Genomic DNA, 21702 nt, shown 5'->3' with positions numbered 1-21702 from the left:
GCTTACTCATTGGAAGAAAAGTTATGACCAACATAGATAGCATATTCAAAAGCAGAGACATTAGTTTGCCAACAAAGGTCTGTCTAGTCAAGGCTATGGTTTTTCCAGCGGTCATGTATGGATGTGAGAGTTGGACTGTGAAGAAAGCTGAGTGCTGAAGAATTGATGCTTTTGAACTGCGGTGTTGGAGAAGACTCTTGAGAGTCCCTTGGACTGCAAGGAGATCCAACCAGTCCATCCTAAAGGAGATCAGTCCTGGGTATTCATGGAAGGACTGATACTAAAGCTGAAGCTCCAGTACTTTGGCCACCTCATGCGAAGAGTTGACTCATTGGAAAAGACTCTGATGCTGGGAGGGATTGAGGGCAGAGGAGAAGGGGACGACAGAGGATGAGATGGCTGGATGGCATCACTGACTCGATGGACATGAGTTTGAGTGAACTCCAGGAGTTGGGATGGACAGGAGGCCTGGAGTGCTGCGATTCATGGGGTCGCAAGGAGTCAGACACGACTGAGTGACTGAACTGAACTGAAATGAAGGAGTCAAAGGAATTTCAAATGTTCCATTCCTGAGCCTGAAACTGTTTAAACACAAAAGAACACAATGTTGGCTTCTTATGTGGTCAACACACCTGCCAACCAGAAATGTCATAATGCTTCCCAAGTTTCTCAAAACAGTATTTCCATCATGTCTCTCTATATACTTTGGGTCTTTTTTTTTCCAATTTAAAATGAATTATATGGGAGGGAGGATTTATAGGGAGAGGACATATGTATACCAATGGCTGATTTATGTTAATGTATGTCAGAAATCAACATAATATTGCAAAGCAATTATCCTGCAGTTAAAGATAAATAACTTCTTGTTAAGATGGTAGCTGGCCAGTATATGATACTTTCCAGGTAAGAAACAATGAAAAAGCAAATTAAAAATGTACTTTTGTCAATTAAATTCCTTACACATCATTATAGCTGTATCAATGGGAAGACTTTCCGTTTGGGTTACAGAGTGATTATGGAGTTCTTCAGGCACAACTGGCCCTCCTTCAACTCTCCAATCAGCCCACATAATCCTCTGTCCATATGTTAAGCTGATGCAGACTAGCAGGTTATATAGCCCTTGTGTGTGTGTGTGTGCACGCGTGCGCATGTGCTCAGTTGTGTCCGACTCTTCGCAAGCCCATGGACTATATATAGTCCACCAGGCTTGACTATCCATGGGATTTCCCAGGCAAGAATACTGGAGTAGGTTGCCATTTCCTTCTCCAGGGGATCTTCCCAACCCAGGGACTGAAACTGCATCTCCTGCATCGGCAAGCGATTCTTTTTTTTTTTTTGGCCAAAAGTCAATTCTAGGTTTATTAACAAGACTGGCAAGCCGTTTCTTTACCACCTGGGAAACTTGTACGTGTGCTATGCCTAGTCGCTCAGTCATGTCTGACTCTTTGCAACGTCACAGACAGCAGCCCACCAGGCTCCTATAGCCCTTGACCTACTGCAAAAATCATGAGATGAATTGACATACAATTCTTCATTATTATTACTGAATAATTCCAAAGCTGTTAATATTTTTGGCATTTCCAAACAAGGAAAATCTGCATGGCTGATAAGAAGCATACTATTCAAACATCAAATCCTGAGCAGAACTGAATTTATAAAGACTTTAACTTTCCATGACAAAAACCCACCAAGCTCTACAGTAGGTATGAGTGAATGTACAATTTCAGTGATATACTCAGCAGTAATACAGGTGTTCACCCCCCATCCTCCCTTAGCAAGGTGGTATTTCAACCAAAGGAGAAGGAATCTGTAGGAGGAAACGGAAGGTTGACATTGGAGAGCACACCCCACCCAAGGAACAATGCTTAAAGGCATCTCTTTAATAAAAATAATCACTGCACCTATGACTAAGGACACAACGCACAGAAGACACACCTGAGTTCCCACAGGAAGAAGAGAGGAAGGAACAGGGTTTAAATAACAATAAGGAGTTCCTGAGATTCTCAGATCTCAATGTGCTGACTCTACCTAGGAAACAGCCCAGGATGTGAGCATCTCCTGGGTTTCAGGAACTGATCTGTCTATGGAGACTGCTCTACTGTGTCTCTTGGAAGAATTTTCTTTCTGTGCTGAAAGAGTAGTATGTGCAGCGAGCTACTTAAAGGCATTGAGTATTGCCCAACAGATGATCCCATGAACTCCCGTAGGAATCCACATTTGGAATCGTTGATAACACAAGTGTTGTGGGACAAGATACAAGTGATACATACACAGCCCAGGATCCTCAACAGAAGTTGTCTCAACGTATCCTACCAAACCCGCCTGTTCCTGAATCCAGGCACTCACCGCAGGGCAGAATGTCTTCCCGAGCGGGATACACTGTTGCCCACGGGGGAAGGCAGGTTGCTTCCTCTGTGCAGGTCCTCAATGGACCGACTCCAGGGCTTTGATTTGTCCACCGAGCTCTCCACAGTGCTCTCCACACTTTCAAAGTCAAAACTAAAACAAAAGAGAAATGCCACTCAAGACTTAATTCAGATTCACACAGACACATGGATGTGTAAAACTTGCTCCTTCCAATTACACATCTGCACCTTAATATGGGTAGTTTTTGCAAATAAAGAAAACTGATAATGGAATACAAATGAATTTCCATGGACTATGTGTTAGCTTCAGAAATACAGAATGACAACTAGGAATCTGTTATTTGCATCTTATTATAAGGCTTGCTGACTTACTGATTACTAATGAGCTCTGGTGGGATAGGGAAAAAAGATCTTAGAGCTGTGTACATTTTGCTTTAACGAGTCAATATGTTAGGCTTATACTAATTTATTCCTACCCATCAATTTTCACCGAGCATTTTCCCCTAGTGCGTTGGCAAATGTGCTTTTCCAACCATATGTGATACATTACTTGCAAAGTTATGAATTTGCTTTGATTTTGGAATCTCTCCCCAGTGTGGTGCTCTTTAAAGTAGGGCTGTTGTTTCTCTGGCATATTTTTGAGGTTATTACTCATGTTAACCATGTTAGAATAAATGGCTAAATTGCTCATCCCTGTATAATTTTAGGAACAAATTTTTAACACACAGGCCTCTGTGTTCTATGCATTTTTCCCCTGCCAAAGTTAGTAGCTCTACTTTCTCAAAAATATATTTTGTCAATGGTTTCTAGCCATAGTTCCAACAAGAACACCTGATCAGGTGGAAAATAAACAGAATGCAGCTTTAATCAGTATCATCTGTAAGATTTTGGAGGCTATCATGGAAGAAATATCAATAACACATATTGGAAATAGCAAGTATGACTTTTTATACAAGTGTGACTGCCAAAAGAAAATATCTGCTTAGACCAACCATCTGTAAACTAAGTGATACTCTCCATCTATTAAATTCTAATCCAGATAACACAGACGGATGTACAAAGTCACTGAATGGGTCTAACAATTCTGTTGTTCCTTAGGATCCAGAAACCAGTGAACAGAAAAGAGGTGGAATTGAGTAATCAAACAGATCCTTGAATATTAAAAATAGAAGCCTATAACTGACATCAGAGAAAGTAAGCCTAGGGGCATCCTAAGATCACCCATGTCATTAAGACTCGTGCTAAGTCACTCTGCAGCCCCCATATGTTCAGCCGTTCAGCATCCTTATGCTCCTCTCAGCTCATCCCCCCACCCCCTCACCGAGCAGAAAAAGGAAACACGCAACTTGGTGAATGCTCCTGTTTTAGGGAGGCTGCATGAGTCTGCTGTTTCACATTACATGGGAAAGAAAATTGCTACATGCTAAGAAATAGCAAGAAATTTTTTCAGCCCATTTAGTTTCAAGAAAGGATAAAACGTAAATTACTTATCTACATATAATTTTCTAATTAAACCAAAAATAAGACTAATAAGCAAAGACTGTAAAGTTAATTCTAAAATTAAAAAAAGTAGAAGATTAGGAACAAAAAGCTCTGAGTTCTTATTTTTTTGTTGCTGTTGTCTTTGTTCTTGGGCTTCAAATTAGAAAAATTCCCTTGGAGAAGCATGACCTTTTCCCACTGGTCTTATGAATAGATGCATTTGGGAAAGCTGGTTTATAAGCTCTGATGTGATGGGGTAAAAGGTTGATTACAGCAAACATATTACAAATAGTACACAATTCTTTTCCATTATTCCTGAAGTTTCTTAGTCCTTCCTTAGTTCCTTATTAAATACTCTTCTAAATTTTAAAATATGCAACAGGATAATACTTCTATTCCATTTTGCCATATAACATGAAGTGTAGGGGAGATTAGCAGTTTTCGATGTAATAGGGGTAGATAAGAAACAACCTTTGGAAGAGTATGCTATAAACAATAGCATTATAGTTCAGAAGACAATTTCTCATGAAGATAAGAACTTATCTGTTGAATTTTCTTAATATAGTCCATATCATATACAAAGCTATCAAAACTGAAACTCATCAAGCCAGTTTCAGTTAACACTTTAGTTTCTGCAGCAACAAGGCAGGAATAATTATAGCTTTCTCTTCACCAATTCTCAAGGAAGTAATGAGGATTATAAGATAACACATGGTTACATCTTAAAGTGGAGCAATAAAAAAACAAGTTCTTGCTTTAAAAAGAACTGAGACCAAAAAAACAGCACCATGTAGGCCAAAGTGCCTTCCAATAAAATTAAAAATAATACAGTATTATTTCCTTAATATGTGTGTGTGAGACTGTCCATCTCTGGATATTGGAATAGTTTTCGATCAAAGAGGGAAAGTGGAGAAAAGAATGCATCATTCAAATATACACTTTTCATTCCTACTGTAAATCTTTCCAGAAGCCTAGCAAATGAGAAAACTGTGAATCAACAAAAGTAAGGTGAAATAGTACAATTTTTCCTGCTCTTCCCCATTTTTTCTTTTTTACCCCCTATAAAGGAAAAGTCAAAACAATACAAATATATACACATTTAACCTCTTGCTTACCCCATTTCCTCCACTCCCACTGTGTTTATTATCTATTTCTGCATTAATTTTCTCTGTATTCACTAGCACATACAAATATACACATACAAGTTTTTTTTAAAATAAAAAAGGAGTCACTCTTCTGTACCTTGCTTTATTCACTCAATAATATATCATAATACCTCTTCCAATAATTGCTAGAGTATCCTGCCATATGAACATATGAAACCTGAGCACTAAAGAAAGCACTTCTTTTGAAATAAGGACTCCTCTAAGGGTGATCTTACTCCCGTTTTATTTTTGCCGTAAAAGCATTTCTACCAACAATTATGTGATTTTCTTTTAGTTACTTGAACAGAAACAAACCTCCTTAAGCCTTACCACATCTGCTTCTGGGTTTTTCCCCTCAGTGTGGTATCTAATTTTACCACTGAGCTGCATCTTCTGTGACCACATAAAATTTAAAAGGAAACAAGCCAGGTTTTACTTACGTTACTGCATACTGCGCAAATGATAGATATTCTACCAGAACATCGAGACCTTTGTTTTCTTCATTCAGAAACTCTCTCACCCATCTGTTTGGGGGAAAAAAAAAATTCATTGGCAAAGATTATCATATGCTCTACCATAAAAGGGTTTTCACAGATGGTTCAGTGGTAAAGAATCTGCCTGCCAATGCAGGAGATGAGGGTTTGATCCCTGGATTGGGAAGACTCCCTAGAGGAGGAAATGGCAACCCACTCCAGTATTCTTGCTTGGAAAATCCCGCGGACAGAGGAGCCTGGTGGACTACAGTTCATAGGGTTGCAAAGAGTTGAACACGAATGAGTGACTTAGCACGCACTACCATGAAAAGGACACAGTGAAAACTTGTTTTTCCATCAGAAACATCTGCTGCCTGAAAGGAACTTCAGCATTAAGCCCAGACCATCTCACATAAGGAAGGAGCTTTCAAATATGGCCACTAAGAAAACCACAACGTGTCCGTGTGAGTGACTGGGGGCAAAAAGTGTATGAGTGCCTTCTGTGTATTTCACTGCTTAGTAGAAGGAGGATAACAGGTAAGAAACTTTCTAAATGAGGAACTTGCTGTTGTCCTTTTTCTACTACAACAGATCGACAGACTGATTGTTTAGGGAGCCAAGACTGCATGGGGAATCAGGCAGACTGGGGACATGACGACATAACCACTGAAATCCAGGCCTGATTCCAAATCCACATTCAACTCCTTCTTGGCACAGGATGCTGTAGTAAACACTCAGCTAGCCAATGAGACACCAGTGTTTATGGGCTTCTGGAAGTTCCATAGGGATAACGATTGCTTAGTTTTTTCCGTGAATGTTAAAACCTTTTAAAAAGTCGCAGGCAACACACACCGACCGACCTGAGATGTGACAAACACATTGTTTAAAATCATTTTAAAATGATATCAGCTTGCATTTGAGCGGTGGGTTTGAATGCAGTTCTCTGAGAATGTGTATACATTTTTATTTTCACATAAGATGAAGCAGAGTGGTCAGATACTGAGGATGAACACCTGTTACCCTATGTGCCAGGTCTCCTCCAGGACATCCACCTTCAAAGAACACGTGGTATCCCATCAAGCCTGCACAGCATTAGAAATTCCAACAAATAGTAAGTAAATGCATCTACTATACCACCACAAAAACGAATCTTGGGGTATATGTGCCAAAAGCATTCCCAAATGGCTGCTTTCCTCCATGAACACTGCGCCAGTAAGGTCCAGCAATTATGGACACTATGGCTCCTTTGGAAACCAGTCTTGAAGCTATGAGAATGACGGTCGGACAATTCTACTGTGTGTCTGAAAGGATGAGCAGTCCTTTTAAGGTTTTTGTCTTAAAGGAAAAATAAAACCAATTTGTTGGGCTCAGAATGCCTTTCTTTAAAATTTTGTTTTTAGGGGGATTTTGTTGTTTTATCCTCAAGCACATCCTTTCCTCTGGTCCTATCATCTGCATAATGTAACCTCAGGTCTGCAGGTAGGTCCAGAAAATGGTAAGATGGAAAATGTAGACAGCTTACGTCATCCTTCCCCCAGCGCCCAGGCAGGCCATTACAAAACGTATGCACTTAACACAGCCGTGTGCAAAAAGAGACCTAGAGGGGAAACACTGGCAAAGAACACATGACCTGTTGGGTCTCACGAAGTGGCTTTGTTAGGAGAGCTGACCAGAACTAAGGGGCTGGCCACTGGGAGAGGCTGGAGTTCCCTTCACACCACTACCTCATACATGATCTCAGTGTCTGCTTCCAGATGCTTATTTTCTTTTAATATTTATTTTTATTTATTTATTTGGCTGCACAGGGTCTTTTGTGGCATGTGGGATCTAGTTCCCCCACCAGGGATCAAACCAAGGGCCTCAGCACTGACAGCTCAGAGTCTTAGCCACTGGACTACCAGGGGAGTCCCCAGATCCTTATTTTCATTTGATTTATTTTAAATTAGTCCTTATGTGGCTAGGTCTTAGAAGACATGAGGCATTTTTAAGTGCCCATTCTTCAAGCTTAGAAATAGAAAAAAAATTTTTTTTTCCTTTTAAAACTGGTAAGAGACTAAAGAAAGGTTGGAGCTCACTATTGAATTGGATGACTAGCTTTGCTCTTGAAATTCAGGCCCTTTAGCCTCTCTGTGGCCTTCCCATTGGTTGGGTCTATGGGCTCTGAGGGTATGATTTAAACCGGCCTTCCACAGTGGGGGCACAGCAGAAAGCCCCAGAGCTGGGCAGGTGTGGGGGGGTGTCATCTTTTTAATTTGAAAGAAAATCAGATTTTTCAGAGTGATCTTGATTTTACATAGTCTACGTGACCCATATTTCACTCAATGGCTCATATTTGTTGTTCGGGAGCTAAGTCGTGTCCGACTCTTTGTGACCCCACAAGACTGGCCCCATAAGAACACTCTAATTTAGGAGTTGAGAAGAATAGTCATTATAGTTTCTTCTTGTTGATTTTCCAGACATTGCCTCTAAAACACATAAATGGTCCAGGACACCCTAAGGACCTGCCATTCTCTCATCTCAACCCATAGCACCTTTACCTCACTTAGTTCAGCCACAAACTGGAGAAGAGGCAAAATGACTCATAGATTTCTTTTTTTAAAGGAAGGAAGGACGGCAGAAATGGTAGGAAATAGCCAAGTACAGCCAAAGCTCAATCCTCTTGACTCAAAGTACTAATATGCATATATTTTGATGCAACTATAAAGCCTATTAACTGGCTTTTATTTCAAAGCCTTTATCAATACCCCTGCTTGTTCTTGCTGACTTTGAGTGAAAGGACCTTAAAAATAAATTTCAAAGTGAAAGGCAGGAGCCACTGCTCAGTTCCTAGAAATAGGCAAGAGTATAACATGCCTCTGAAAGGTTTAATTTCATTTTTAACCTCTTTTTCGAAGCTGTGAGATCTGCCTTGGGTCTACAATTTGGCTCGGACTCCCGCAGGTGATTTAGGAAAGAAGATAGAACTCCATCACAGCTCACTACCTTACCACCCCTTTTGTCAAGTTTATATACTCGTCTCAGCAAAAAGGCTCTGGGCTATAAGAAAACAACAATCATATTCTGCATCGGAGAGAACAGAGGTGAGAGTGAACTTCTGTGGAAATGAAAGACTATGGAAATCAAATAGAGATGGTGGGTAGAGACGAAAAAAGGGCAACTTTCAAAAAGAGTATCTTTAAGGGCATTATCAGGCGCATGATTATGACGTATCATAAACTGAGGATTCCTGTAGTAAATTTCCATTTTCACCTCTGTGCATGCTACACACTCTTCAACATAGTGCCAGTATGGAGAATTTCAAATTGGGTGATTACAGGTCTTGGAAAGTAGAATTGTTTCCGATTCTGACAGCATGCCTCATTACTGAGTACCTCACAGATTCGATGTAAATACCATATGTTGTAAATTTGAATTTAGGGAAATTCCAAACTGGCTGCTGCAGAGCTGGAAGGCACAGTGATAATGAGAAATAGCTCTGGAAAACAACTTATTCAAGGAAGGACTCTAAATGCGGGTGCCAATAGTTACTGTTTTACTCTAGTCAGGTCAAAACTTTGTTTCCAGATTGATGTTGTCTTTCCTCTGATTCCCTCTCAAATCTTAGAACCTCACCGTTCTCATCTAGAAAATAAAGTCTCAAAGGACGTTACTGGCCTTAAATGCGTAAGATCAAATGAAGCAGATGCAAAACACACAAAATGAAGGAACAAATGGTAAATCTGTTCTGCCACTCTCCTTTAGAGAGATGCGACAGGCATCTGAAAGGAACTGCAGTTGCTGACAAATCATGAAAAAAAAAAATCACAAGGGAGAGAAAGGTTAAGTATCACCCAGATTCACATCAGCGACCACGCCCTTTCTGCGAGACAGCATCTCAAACTGTTTCTCGGTTTCTCTAACGTAGCCCATGGACCACCGAGGGTCCCTGAAACCCTCTCAGGGGTCTGTGGAGTTAAACCGATTTTCACACAAACATTGAGTAGTTGCTTTTGTCACTCTTCTGACACTTGCACTGAGGGTACAAAAGAAATGTGAATGAAATCTACCACCAGTGAGTACACCTACTGATTGTATTCTTCACCCCAAGCCCTTGAAAGAGGAGAAAAAGCGAACTTCACTTAAAACTGTTCTTAGTGAACCGCTAAAATTCCTGATTTTATCGAAGCTTGCTCCTTGAGGATACATCTTTTCAATTCTGTGTGACAAAATGGGAAGCCCACAGAGCATTTCTGCTGTGTGCCCCGAAACTACGCAACTATGCGATCTTGAGGAAAAGCATGGATACAATTGTTAGAGCTGCAAGCTGACCCAGACACTGCTTACACGGAATGTCAAATGACAGACACATTGTGGTTATTCTATCTTGGGTATCCATCAGATAGTCTCAAAAGTGAAGGACGTGAGCCTGCCATTTTGAGGAAAAGAACTGAGAATATAAAATTTGAGCTTACAAACAAAAATTGGACTTTGGGAACACTGGTATTCACCACCATGAGTTTGAGAGCTTCCCTATGCTTATATTCTAAACAGACTGGTGATTAACAAACGTGATTATTTTTATATTGTAGAATAAAGTGTGTTTACATTTGAAAGATCAGGACAACTCAGTGAAACATTTTTTAAATGATTTTTTCATGTTTCAAAATGGTGCATGGGTGAAAATCCCCATTCAGAGTGCAAAACAGCACAACAGTTTTAGTATAAAAGAGTACAAAAACTCACTGATATGCTTTCAGATTCCACATTGCAACTAACTTTAAGAAATCATCACTTTTGAATTTTGGTGATTTCTGGCCACAATTACGTGAAAGTGAAATGAAGTGAAGTGAAAGTCGCTTAGTCGTGTCTGACTCTTTGCAACCCCATGGACTGTATAGTCCATGGAATTCTCCAGGACAGAATACTGGAGTGGGTAGCCTTTCCTTCTCCAGGGGAGCTTCCCAACCCAGGGATTGAACCCAGGTCTCCCACATTGCAGGCAGATTCTTTACCAGCTGAGCCACAGGGAAGCCCAATTATCTGAAAAGGTTAATTTAAAAATTTTTTCAAGTACATATCTGTTTAAGGCCAGGTTTTCTTCATATACATAAATCAAAACAAATCACAACAACTTGAATGCAGACAACGGTATGAGAATCCAGGTGTCTTCTATTAGTGAAACATTAAAGAGATTTGTAAACATGCACAACAAAACCACTCTTGTCACTAATTTTTTTTTTTTTTACTTTGGAAAATAATTATTTTCATGCTATTAATGCTGTATGATGTTTATTATTTTATATTTACATATCTACAACTAATATTTATCATGAGGTAATAAATTATTTTAAATAAGCATATATAAAACTTACCAGCTCAAATTTCCAATACAGTGACATTAATAGTTAGCGTGTTAGTCACTCAGTCCTGTCTGACTCTTTCGCAACCCTATGGACTGTAGCCCTCCAGGCTCCTCTGTTCATGGAATTCCTCAAGCAAAAATACTGGAATGAGTTGTCATTTCCTACTCCAGAGGATCTTTCTGACCCAGGGATCAAACCTGGGTCTCCTGCATTGCAGGCAGATTCTTTACTGTCTGAGCAACTAGGGAAGCCCTAATAGATAAAACCCACAGAAATAAAGACTTACTGGATTTCAAAATAATTTCAGAAAGTAAAGGAGTCTTGAAATCAAAAAAATTTTTAACTGCTGGTCTGGATAATAGCTTTAGATTTGGACATCTCCAGGTTCAAACCTTAATGCTTCTCAATTGTGTGGACTTTAGCAAGATATTTAATTGCTTGACTCTCAGTTCCCTCATCTAGAAAATGGGAGGTTCAATGGTCAAGAGCAATTTTTAAAAAAATCTGTTAAGAAGTAACACTTTTAACTTGCTGAATACACTGCTTAACACATAACAAAATTATAATGATCGCATGAATTTCCAAAAAGCACCATCTAAGAATGAATTAAGGGATTCATTGGTGGCTCAATGGTAAAGAATCTGCTTGTCAATGCAGGACTGGTTCAATCCCTGGGTCAAAATGATCCCCTGGAGAAGGAAATGGCATCCCTCTTGCCATTCTTGTATTCTTGCCTGGAAAATCCCATGGACAGAAGAGCCTGGCAGGTTACAGTCCATGGGGGCTGCGAAAGATTTGGACAAGACTTAGCAACTAAACAATAACAACAATGAATTAATCATAGGGTACCTTGTTACATATACAGCATAGGTGTTGTACACCATTAAGACCCAGCCTGAGCCATTCTGTTTCCTCTGCTAGCCTGACCCAGCCAGCACTGTTTCATAAAGAAGTCCAGAAAAGAAGATGCTCATCTCACATCCTTCAGCTCCTTCCTCTTTCTACAGATATCCTCCTCTTGTCCTTGCTGACACGTACCTCCCACCTGTAATCGCATGCCTATTCTCATCTCCCCATTGAGATACAGTGAACCAAGGAAGCATCTTTGAGAACTCTATGACCTCGCACTCAGGATGAAAAGTAATTTTCTATCTTAATAGGCAGTTTCACTAAAATAAATTACCTGCAAAGAGAGTGAACCTACAATACAGTTTCATGGATTAACACCTATCAATCTATCCAGCTCACAACCATCAGCGCCTCTGGAATCTTATCACCCAACCTTCAAAATGTCACAGCAGCTGCCTGTTCATAATGCACAGCCAATGTGTTCCAACAGTACTTGGCTCCTTTCAAGGGTATTTCAAGTCATTTCAAGGGCTTGGGTAAGTCATAATCCAATTCTTCTCTATTATTATAGTTCCTGAGAGTAAGTGAATGACATTTTTTCTAGTCCATTTCTTATTTCAATTTGACTCCAAAAAAATTAATTTTCTTTCTCAAAAGACCATTCACTTAAAAGTTTAGGCTTATGTCAAAACTCAGAACACACCCTTTGCTTGACAAAGCTGTAGCTTGGAATGCTATCGCAGCAAAGCCCCAGATTTTAACCTTGAAAGGCAAGCATGTGCCAAAGATAATTTTTTTTCAGGACAAGTAGTTTTTAAAGGTAATATTCGCTTTTAATTTCTGGGAATCATAAACTCCTAAGTATCAGGATACTTTTAGATAGAGAAGGTAACATTCTCTGCATGGATTTCCTTAGGGATATATTATTATTATACAACATTGTCCAATTATTATTATATAATATTATTTTCAATAAGCATAACAAATAACTGTTATCATATATTGACAGTAACCGTTGCTGTTTAGTCACTAAGTCATGTACGACTCTTTGACACCCTGTGAACTGTAACCTGCCAGGCCCCTCTGTCCATGGAATTTTTCCATGCAAGAATCCCAGGGTGGGTATTTCTTTCTCCAGGAGATCTTCCCAACCCAGGGGACAAACCCATGTCTCCTGCATTACAGGCGGATTCTTTACCACTGAGCCACCAGAGAAGCCTTGAGAGTAATTACTTTGTATTAAAGCTTATATCAGGTCTTTCATAAGTTACCTTTAGTCCTTGCATGCATGGTAGGTCGCTCCAGTGGTGTCCAACTCTTTGCGACCGTATGGACCATAGGCCACCAGGCTCCTCTGTCCATGGACTTCTCCAGGCAAGAATATTGGAGGGGTTGCCATGCCCTCCTCCAGGGGATCTTCCTGGCCCAGGGATGGAACCTGTGTCTCTTACATCTCCTGCATTGGCAGGCAAGTCCTTTACCACTAGTGCCACCTGGGAAGCCCCATTTAATCCTTACACATTCCTGTAAGTATTATTATTCTTATTTTATAGATGAGAAGTTAACTTAGGTCACATGATAATTACAGAGAGCTTATGTATAATAATTTAAGTAAAAGAACTGATAAGGGGTCATGGCAAAAATAGGTCAAGATCTCCCTTTCCCCAAGGCAAATAAGCACCCGATTACCTTTCTAATATGGTATCTCAAAAAGTACAACAAAAAATCTAAGGATTCCCTCTATAGTACCTCGCATTTCCAGAATTTCTCCTTGTATTCATTGATTATATTCACACTCCTAACTCTTCACAACTTTTTCCCCATCAACAGTGGTCAAGCCAGTTAACTTCATACAAAAGAGTCCATTTCAGGTTTGGGTTTTCAGGATAAGCAAATCAGGTCAAAATCCTGGTGTGTGGTTTCATTCCATATAAGGGTATGTCACAATGCACTTTCATGAATTTTTGTGCTGCTAATGCCAAAATTTTCCAAGCATCTCACACAGGTAGTAGACAAGGGGAAACTTCAGCTGATGAAGATGAAAGAAAAATGTAAAACTCTTTCAATGTGCCTATAGCATCCTAAACAACAAACCACTCCAATTGCTTGCAGATTTGTACTGGCTTCTAGCCAACCAGAGTGCTTCTACTCCACCAACTTTATATTGGAAATGATCACCCTGCCTTGGTATTTGATGGTCAATTTCACATTATTTCATCAATGCTTGAAGAAATGCTTTTCGACAATTTGTAGAAATCCTGACTGCAGATCAACCCACCATTTTCATTCAAGAAGAAGTACCAACAGTAAGGGGTTGGCCTTACCAAGTGAAATCTAGTTCCAGATCCGTGAATATTGCAAAGTATTTGAATTTCCTAAGCTCTGGATGCCCAACCATATTATATTAAGTCACCACCACTTTCACTCCCAACAGACAAGCTCCATCGCTTTGATCCCAGAGTCCTGATTATCTTATTTCCTTTCAGGGAAAGAACTGCCAGATGAGGCCAGATAAACAAAAGGACAGCATTCTGAACAAAGCATCTGGGTCTACAGCCGTCGACTTTGGAAAAGTCTCTTACCTTCTCTGGCCCTTAATTCTTTTAATCTGTGAAACGAGCAATCAATTTAAGCAATCCTAAATGTCTCTTCCAGTTCAATTTTCATGTCACTCTGATCCACTGTTCTACAGCACACTTTCTGTGACAAAGGTGATTATCAACCTAGGTTAGAATCAGTTCATCTTCCGAATATTTCACTCTCTAGGTGCCAAGCATGTGAAATTATCCTTAAGGAAATGAATATTCTCACCCAGGTTCTGAAGCTAAAAATTAACCTTACATTTCTTTGACTTAAAAAAAAAACTTGTGCTGAAATAACTGTGGAAAATAACCATTTGGATGGGTCATACCAAACATAGTCAGAAGAAAAAGTAAACTGTTATTTGGGTAATTATTTTACAGAAGAGTCTGAAAAACAAAAATGCAACATACATGTAAAACTTCATTTCCAGTAGACCTATCACGGGGAAAAATTCTAAAAGATCTGAAGTCCGAAGTTTTTCCCTTGTAAATCTCAAAGCCTCAAAATCCAGAGGGGTTAAATAATTACCAGGTGTTAAACAGATACTTTGGAAAGAACGGAAGCTATAAAAGAAAATACTGATATCATCTGCCTTAGAGACAAAACACGTTATTTGAAAGTACTGTATATAACTCTGTCATACACTTCTGGAGAAAGGGAGTGTGTAATGAAGTTGTACTTGCTGGAGGTAGAGCAACCATGCTGTTGCATGAAAAACTCTTTGAAATGGTTAGTGCAGAGATTCCCCAAACTTTGCTTTCAAGGTATGGATTTACACTTCATGGTCCTAAAATTTGGGGACGTAGGAAGAAGAGACTCAGAACAAAGTAAGTAGTAACCAAGGAGGTATGTCAAGTGATACTGCCCCAGCTTCTGCCCTCTTTTGGCCAGAGAACTGAGAAAAGTACGAGGCAGCTTCAAGTAACCAACTCGAAGAACTCCAGGGAAGGCTTCAAGATTTTCCAGGCTCTCAGTCTACACGACTTGTTGGGGGTTACTATCTTTCAAGGGAATCACTCTACATACACCATCACTGAATGCAAGCAAAGAATCTTACTGTTCCCATAAACATCCCAAATCAAGGACTGTCTGTCCTGCCTCTACTGATTCTTGCACAGTGAGCAATTCAAGAACTAAACGGTTCCACCAGTCTAAACCTCAGTCAAAACTTATAATGAACAGTAAGGAAGCTTAGTTCTATGGATAGGATTCAGTCACTCTCTTAAGTGTCCAAAAGCTTTAGAGCTAAAATGTTCAGTGGGAACACTTACCCAATATGGTTGGTTCTTAAAGAAATTTCCAGTTCTCTTAGCACTTGTGTGGATTCTTGAACACGCCGTCTGAATTTCTATAATTCAAGAACACATATTCTCACAAAAGATACTTTAGCAAGTGTTATAACTGTAGCTTCCTTGTAATAAGTTTAACAACTGTAGCTTACTTGTAATAAGTTTAACAGAATACAGAAACATCTCTGCTTCTAAAGTGGGCTTCTCTCACATTTCTTTTTGGCAAAGCACACAAATTTTTCTCATTGTTAACAGTCAGCTTATGCACAAGGACTAGGGCAAATGACTTATTTCATGTAATAACTGTCTCTAAGTAGCTTATTTTTTTCCCCTACCCCACAATACAATACCTATGTGTTGGGGTCCCTAAAATCATTCATTTCAATGATTCAGTAGGGCTCACAGGACCCAACATTTAGCTATCCTTACAGCTAGGATTTATTACAGCAAAAAGTTACAAAGTATAATCCACTGAAGGAAAAGGTGAACAGGGTGAGGTCCAGAGGAAACCAGATACATGCTTCCAAGTCTCTCCCGAGATGAGTGACAAATGACAATATTTGTGAAATGTTTTCAACCAGGGAAGCTCATTGGAAACAGCATTATTGTTTAGTTACACAGTTATGTTGACTCTTTGCAACCCCATGGACTGTAGCCTGTCAGGCTGCTCTGTCCAAGGGATTTCCCAGGTAAGAATATTGGAGGGGGTTGCCCATTTCCTTCTCCAGGGGATCTTCCCAACCCAGGGAATAAACTCACATCTCCTGCATTGGCAGGCAGATTCTTTGCCACTGAGCCCCCAGGGAAGAACAGACACTTAGTACCTGGGATTTCTATTGGGGGCTCATCACTTAAACACTCTCTGCCGAGCACATACCAAAAGTGCAGACTTCCAGAAGGAAAACAGGCACTCTGCATAAACCATGTGGTTGGCATCAACAGTTCAGGCACAGTGAGCCATTATCAACAGGGAATTCTGGGAACTCTCCCGAAATTCAAGTGTCTGGTTGCCAAACGAGAGCCAACCTTGCAAGCATGCCTTTCCGAGGTGGCGATCTCAGACCTGCTATGTTTATTCTTTTCTGCATTAGCTCACATGGAAGGTTCCTCTAGACACTTCCCTTCTGCCTGACGAATGTCAAAATTCCATGTGTCCTCAGGATACTTGGGCTCCTTCTCTGCTGCCATGACTGCAGAAGGAACAGGGTCATCCAGCTCCAAAGACAAAGGTGTCCCAAGGACAAAGGACAGGAGGAAGGTTAGAACGGAGGATTCCAGGATGTGGGGAGGGGAGTGCCCTGCCACAGGCCAGCCTTGGTGCCCCAGGGCAGACCGGACTCCTGCTCAACACAGATGGGCTCCAGCTACCCTTGCCTCCTCTTCTGAAGGTCCCTGTGCTTCTCCACCAGCTGCCTCTCCAAAGACTCTCAAAAGTTTCCCCCCGACTGCCATTCCTGAAGCACCCTGAAGACCTTCTCAGGTGTGCAGCATCCAGGAGATGTGAAATAAAAGCATCTCTGATGGCATGAAAAAACAGAGCCACCCCCAATTTGTCAAGAATGGCTTAGGACAAAACAGAGTCATCTGCAGTTTGGAGGGACATCTAAGCCCAGTGCTTCTTGGAGAGCTTTTCAGCAGACGAGGACTGGCCTGTGGTCACACAGCTGAGGAAACCACTTCCAGGTGTGCTGGCTGCTCCCGAGGGGCCAGTCCCATGGCAGAGTCACAAGCCTTGGGCTGTCTGCACATGTGCCTCTCGGAAACAACTCAGCTATGCGTTACGCGTAGTTCATCCCCCGCAACCTGCGCCAGTTCCCTAACTCAGCCTTATGCTTCCTCAGGGAAGGTCATCCCTCATACAGAGTGACAAGGACAACCGGGGTACAACCAAGGATCTAACTGAGTACAAAGGAGGATCCGCTGAAGGACTAAGAGGCACATATCAAAACAATGTAGCTCAAAATACTGAGATAACAGGTATGACAACAATAGCGATAATATTTATCAGGCATTTCCTATGGAAGGCGCTTTGCAACTGCAGGATTAACTGAGACACAACTCAACAGACTTCACCGCGTGTTCTGTTCTCTGGGGGAACTGTCTGAATTTCAGTTGGACTCTGCACCAAAGAGAAACCTGGGCATATATTTCCCTAACACATAATGACTGCCAACACTCTGCATCTGTACAATGTACCCAGGATGCTTTAAAAAACTTCAAACTGTGTGCCTGCGGGAATCAACAACAACAAAAAAAGAGTTGGGTACCATTTATTAGCAGAGTTCAGCCTCCCCCAGCCCTCTCTGTAAAAGGCAGGCCCAGGGAGGAGCCCGCGGAGACAGCTAAGCCCTGGAGACCCGTATAATAGGTTTCCTTTTCCATCTGCAGCACCCACAGAGAACCAGACTCCTCTCTTCATGGCCCGTCTCCTTTCTCCACGCCAGACATGAGCACACCCCTGTAAAGTGCAGACTGAGAACCGCCTGGTATATTAAATAAGGAGGCTGGTTTGGAGAGATATCTAATTTAGGCTCTTCCTTTCCTGCCCTACAGGGTTTCATTTACAACTACTTAGAAGAAATAGAATATGCTTAAGAATTTTTTTTTTTTAAGGAAGACAGCAAATTAAGAATCTTCAATTCAGTGTGAACAAAAGATTAATGAATGAAGTACTTAAGGACTCCAGATGCAGTTAAGGGGAAACTGCTCGGTTTAGACTGTCTGGCTAAAATGGGAAGCCTGATTGCAAATCTTTTACCCCTTAATGCAACTGGAAATTGTAAACTCATTTCAACTGCAAGCCATGCCTTACTCCAAGCAAAATCTCCTTTTCTCCAGACTTTAAGCATGACAATTATGTTGAGTGGAACAGATCATTTCCTACTGCCAGCTCCTGACAGAACTCTTACTAAAGTAGGGATGGTTGATCCAATGTCCATTTTAAGTTTTTGGTTTTTGTTTTTTTCCTGAGAGCTGAATGACTGATCTTGAAAGATAAGGCACAGGCCAAATACAACCATTCAGATGAACACAGTAGGCCAGGGCAGAGATGTCAGGAATGAAGTCAGTCCAAAGAAACATCCTTTGTCTGGGGTCTCTTTATGAAGTTATTTGCAAGGAAGCAAAACACTTTCCGTGCAGCTGATTTGTTGTTGCTTTTCATTTTGCATCCTTGGCCTTATTCTTTATCCTTTTCCAAGGGAGAACGGGAACTGGGCCAGAAGATCCCACCTCCTCCCTCCAACCATCTTCCTCCCCAGGGGGCTCGGGGCTGGAGTCTAAGTGCGCTCTAGGAGTTTTCGTATCTTGCTTTTTAAAGGATTTGACAAATATTGAGATGACTGTTAGGGGATGGGAGATACTCTGGGTGAGGGGACCTCTCAGTACTGTACCGGATTCTGCCACATCTAACTTGGGGCTTCCCTGGTGGCTCAGATGGTAAAGAATCTGCCTGCCTGCAATGTGGGAGACCTGAGTTCCAACCCTGGGTCGGGAAGATCCCCTGGAGAAGAGAATGGCTACCCACTCTGGTACTCTTGCCTGGAGAATCCCATGTACAGAGGAGCCTGGCGGACTACAGTCCATGGAGTCACAAAGAGTCAGACACGACTGAATGAGTAAACACACACACACACGGAGCTCAGGATGAGTGTGCTCAATGCTGGGATCTAAGCCATCTAGCCAGAAGGTTTACAGGCTAGGGGATTTCTGAAAATATTTCTCATATAGAATTTTGCTGCCCTTGTGCAAAAGAAATAATTTTTTTTCTGGGTTCTGTTTTATGCATATGGGTACACCTTCCTTTAACTTCCTCTAATCTGATGAAATTGAAGGCTGCTATATCCTTGGGGAGGAGGACAAGAAAGAAATTGAGAATGATGCAGCTGTTGCACAGTGGGTAAGGAGAGGGTGGGACAAATTGAGAAAGTAGCATGGAAACATACATATTACCATATGTAAAATAGGCAGCCAGTGGGAATTTGATGTATGATACAGGGTTGGACTGTGAAGAAAGCTGAGCAGAAGAATTGATGCTTTTGAACTGTGGTGTTGGAGAAGACGCTTGAGAATCCCTTGGACTGCAAGGAGATCCAACCAGTCCATTCTGAAGGAGATCAGCCCTGGGATTTCTTTGGAAGGAATGATGCTGAAGCTGAAACTCCAGTACTTTGGCCACCTCATGCGAAGAGTTGACTCATTGGAAAAGACTCTGATGCTGGGAGGGATTGGGGGCAGGAGGAAAAGGGGATAACGAGGATGAGATGGCTGGATGGCATGACGGACTCGATGGACGTGAGTCTAACTGAACTCCGGGAGTTGGTGATGGACAGGGAGGCCTGGCGTGCTGCGATTCATGAGGTCGCAAAGAGCTGGACATGACTGAGCGACTGAACTAAAATGAACAGGGAGCTCAAACCTGGTGCTCTGTGACAAGCTAGAGGGATGGGGTGGGAGGTGGGAGGAAGGTTCAAGAGGGAGGAGACATATGTATACATATGGCTGAGTCATGTTGATGTACAGCAGAAACCAACACAATATTGTAAGGTAATTATCCTCCAATTAACCATAAATAAGTTATAATAAAATAAAAAAGAATTAAGCAGCTGTCTCATTTAGGGAACCTGACAGAAGTTCTGTGTTGAAAAGAAACATGTGTACCATATTTAGAAGGAGGATATTAGGATATTTTGACAGGTACATTCTTAGAAGAGGAGGCTATGTCATACATGGCTTCTAGGTGACAGCAGAGGCCCACAGACCATTTGCCTCATCACCCCGAGACTTTATTTCTGCTTGTCTATATAGCAACCACAGGACAAAGGGCCAGGAAACATCCCAAAGGAAATAGTAGTTGTTCTCCGTTGCTTGGTTTCTTTTGGCAGAGGGAGGGCAGTGCTTAGAATGCAAGCAGGAAACAAAATTTAAAAATGTATCCCAAGCCAAGAGACCCGGAAAGAGCGGCTAACTAGGAAAAGTGTGCCTTTCTGCTCCTGAGTCATGTGCTGAAACAACAGAGGGAATTCAGCTCAAAATATTGTTGGGGCAGCCCTGAAAGCAGGAGCTGTGGCAGGTCAACTGAAAAACAAGTGCCGTCTGGTGACGGGCCCTTCACCCATCGTGAGCAAGGGCAGCTCTGCCCTGAGACATCCCAAGGCTGATCCAGGCCCACCGGGCTGTGCCAGGCTACATGCTTTACCACGAGGCATCAGTTTAAACCAATTGTGTGGCTGCACAAAGCAGAGCTTGTTTGTAGGAGGAGAGAGTCTGCTGAGAATGGAATCAGCTATTCTCTCCTTACCTTCTTGGGCCTGGGGCACGGCTGGGGGAGAAGCCGTGAAGAGCATCAACACAGGATGTGAGCACACAGCTGGGATGACAAAGCCCCAGTGATTTTTCAAGGTCTCTGGAAATGCACCAAGGCATAGAAGACAAATATTCTCTTTACGAGGCCTTGTTTTTCTGGGGGCCTGAACACCTCTGAGCTGAACTAACCACCCAGTATAATTAAAAATGGCAGCTACTCAATAACCATCAGAGGTACATGACTCCCATCTCAGGAAAGAACTTTTAAACACATTCTCAAGAGATGACGACTTTTTTCTTTGTCTTTTCATGTTGTCAGGCTCCAACAACTCCAGGATTGTTTCCCCAGAGGCATCAGCAAGAGTTTATAACAGAGAGGAAGGAAGGTCTCCTCCAGGGCACGAGGATTGTCCCTGCCAGTGAGGAAGCGACAACACGCAGTGGAAACAAATCCATCTTACCTTCCTGGTTACTGCTGGATCCAGATAGCCTTTGAGCTTTTGAATATAAGTATGGGGAGGGTTCTTCACCTGGAATCGTTCCTGCAGGAAGCACGAAAGTACAGTGAAAAGCATGAAAGCGCTGAAGGCATGAAAGTCATATTCACACAGATTGATGCCGCTGATCCAAAGCCCAAACGCACCCGCAGCCTGACTGTGGTGCTGCAGAGTCATTGGTTTTGAATCTTCAGAGTGGATCTTCTTATCCCCTCTTTGCCAAGGAGGGAACTGAAACGTAAAGGAACTCAGTCCTTCCCTAAGATGAAGCAGTGAGTCAGGGACACCAGTGGATTCAAACCCATGTCTGCTCAACTTGAGAGTCTGACCTGCTTTCCCCATGGGGCTCTGCAACCCCCTTTCTGGAAATAA

The 21702-nt window shown here is 41.6% G+C and overlaps 1 protein-coding gene across 4 annotated transcripts in view; it reads right to left on the bottom strand.

Annotated features, from left to right (window-relative positions):
• FMNL2 (formin like 2) overlaps positions 1 to 21702 on the bottom strand; it is a 326598-nt gene that overhangs the window by 85081 nt on the left and 219815 nt on the right. For all 4 annotated transcript variants that reach the window (XM_018063094.1, XM_018063103.1, XM_018063118.1 and 1 more), the window contains exons 3-6: positions 21295 to 21375; positions 15512 to 15588; positions 5434 to 5517; positions 2347 to 2499 (exon numbers count right to left, since the gene is read on the bottom strand). In XM_018063094.1, coding sequence (XP_017918583.1) covers positions 2347 to 2499; positions 5434 to 5517; positions 15512 to 15588; positions 21295 to 21375 — 395 coding nt within the window. The remainder of the gene's footprint in view (positions 1 to 2346; positions 2500 to 5433; positions 5518 to 15511; positions 15589 to 21294; positions 21376 to 21702) is intronic.

This window comes from Capra hircus, chromosome 2 (assembly GCF_001704415.2).
Source record: "Capra hircus breed San Clemente chromosome 2, ASM170441v1, whole genome shotgun sequence".
Taxonomy (NCBI): Eukaryota; Metazoa; Chordata; class Mammalia; order Artiodactyla; family Bovidae; genus Capra; species Capra hircus.
Note: the sequence above shows the minus strand (reverse complement) of the source record. Positions and strands in the feature narration are given on the sequence as shown.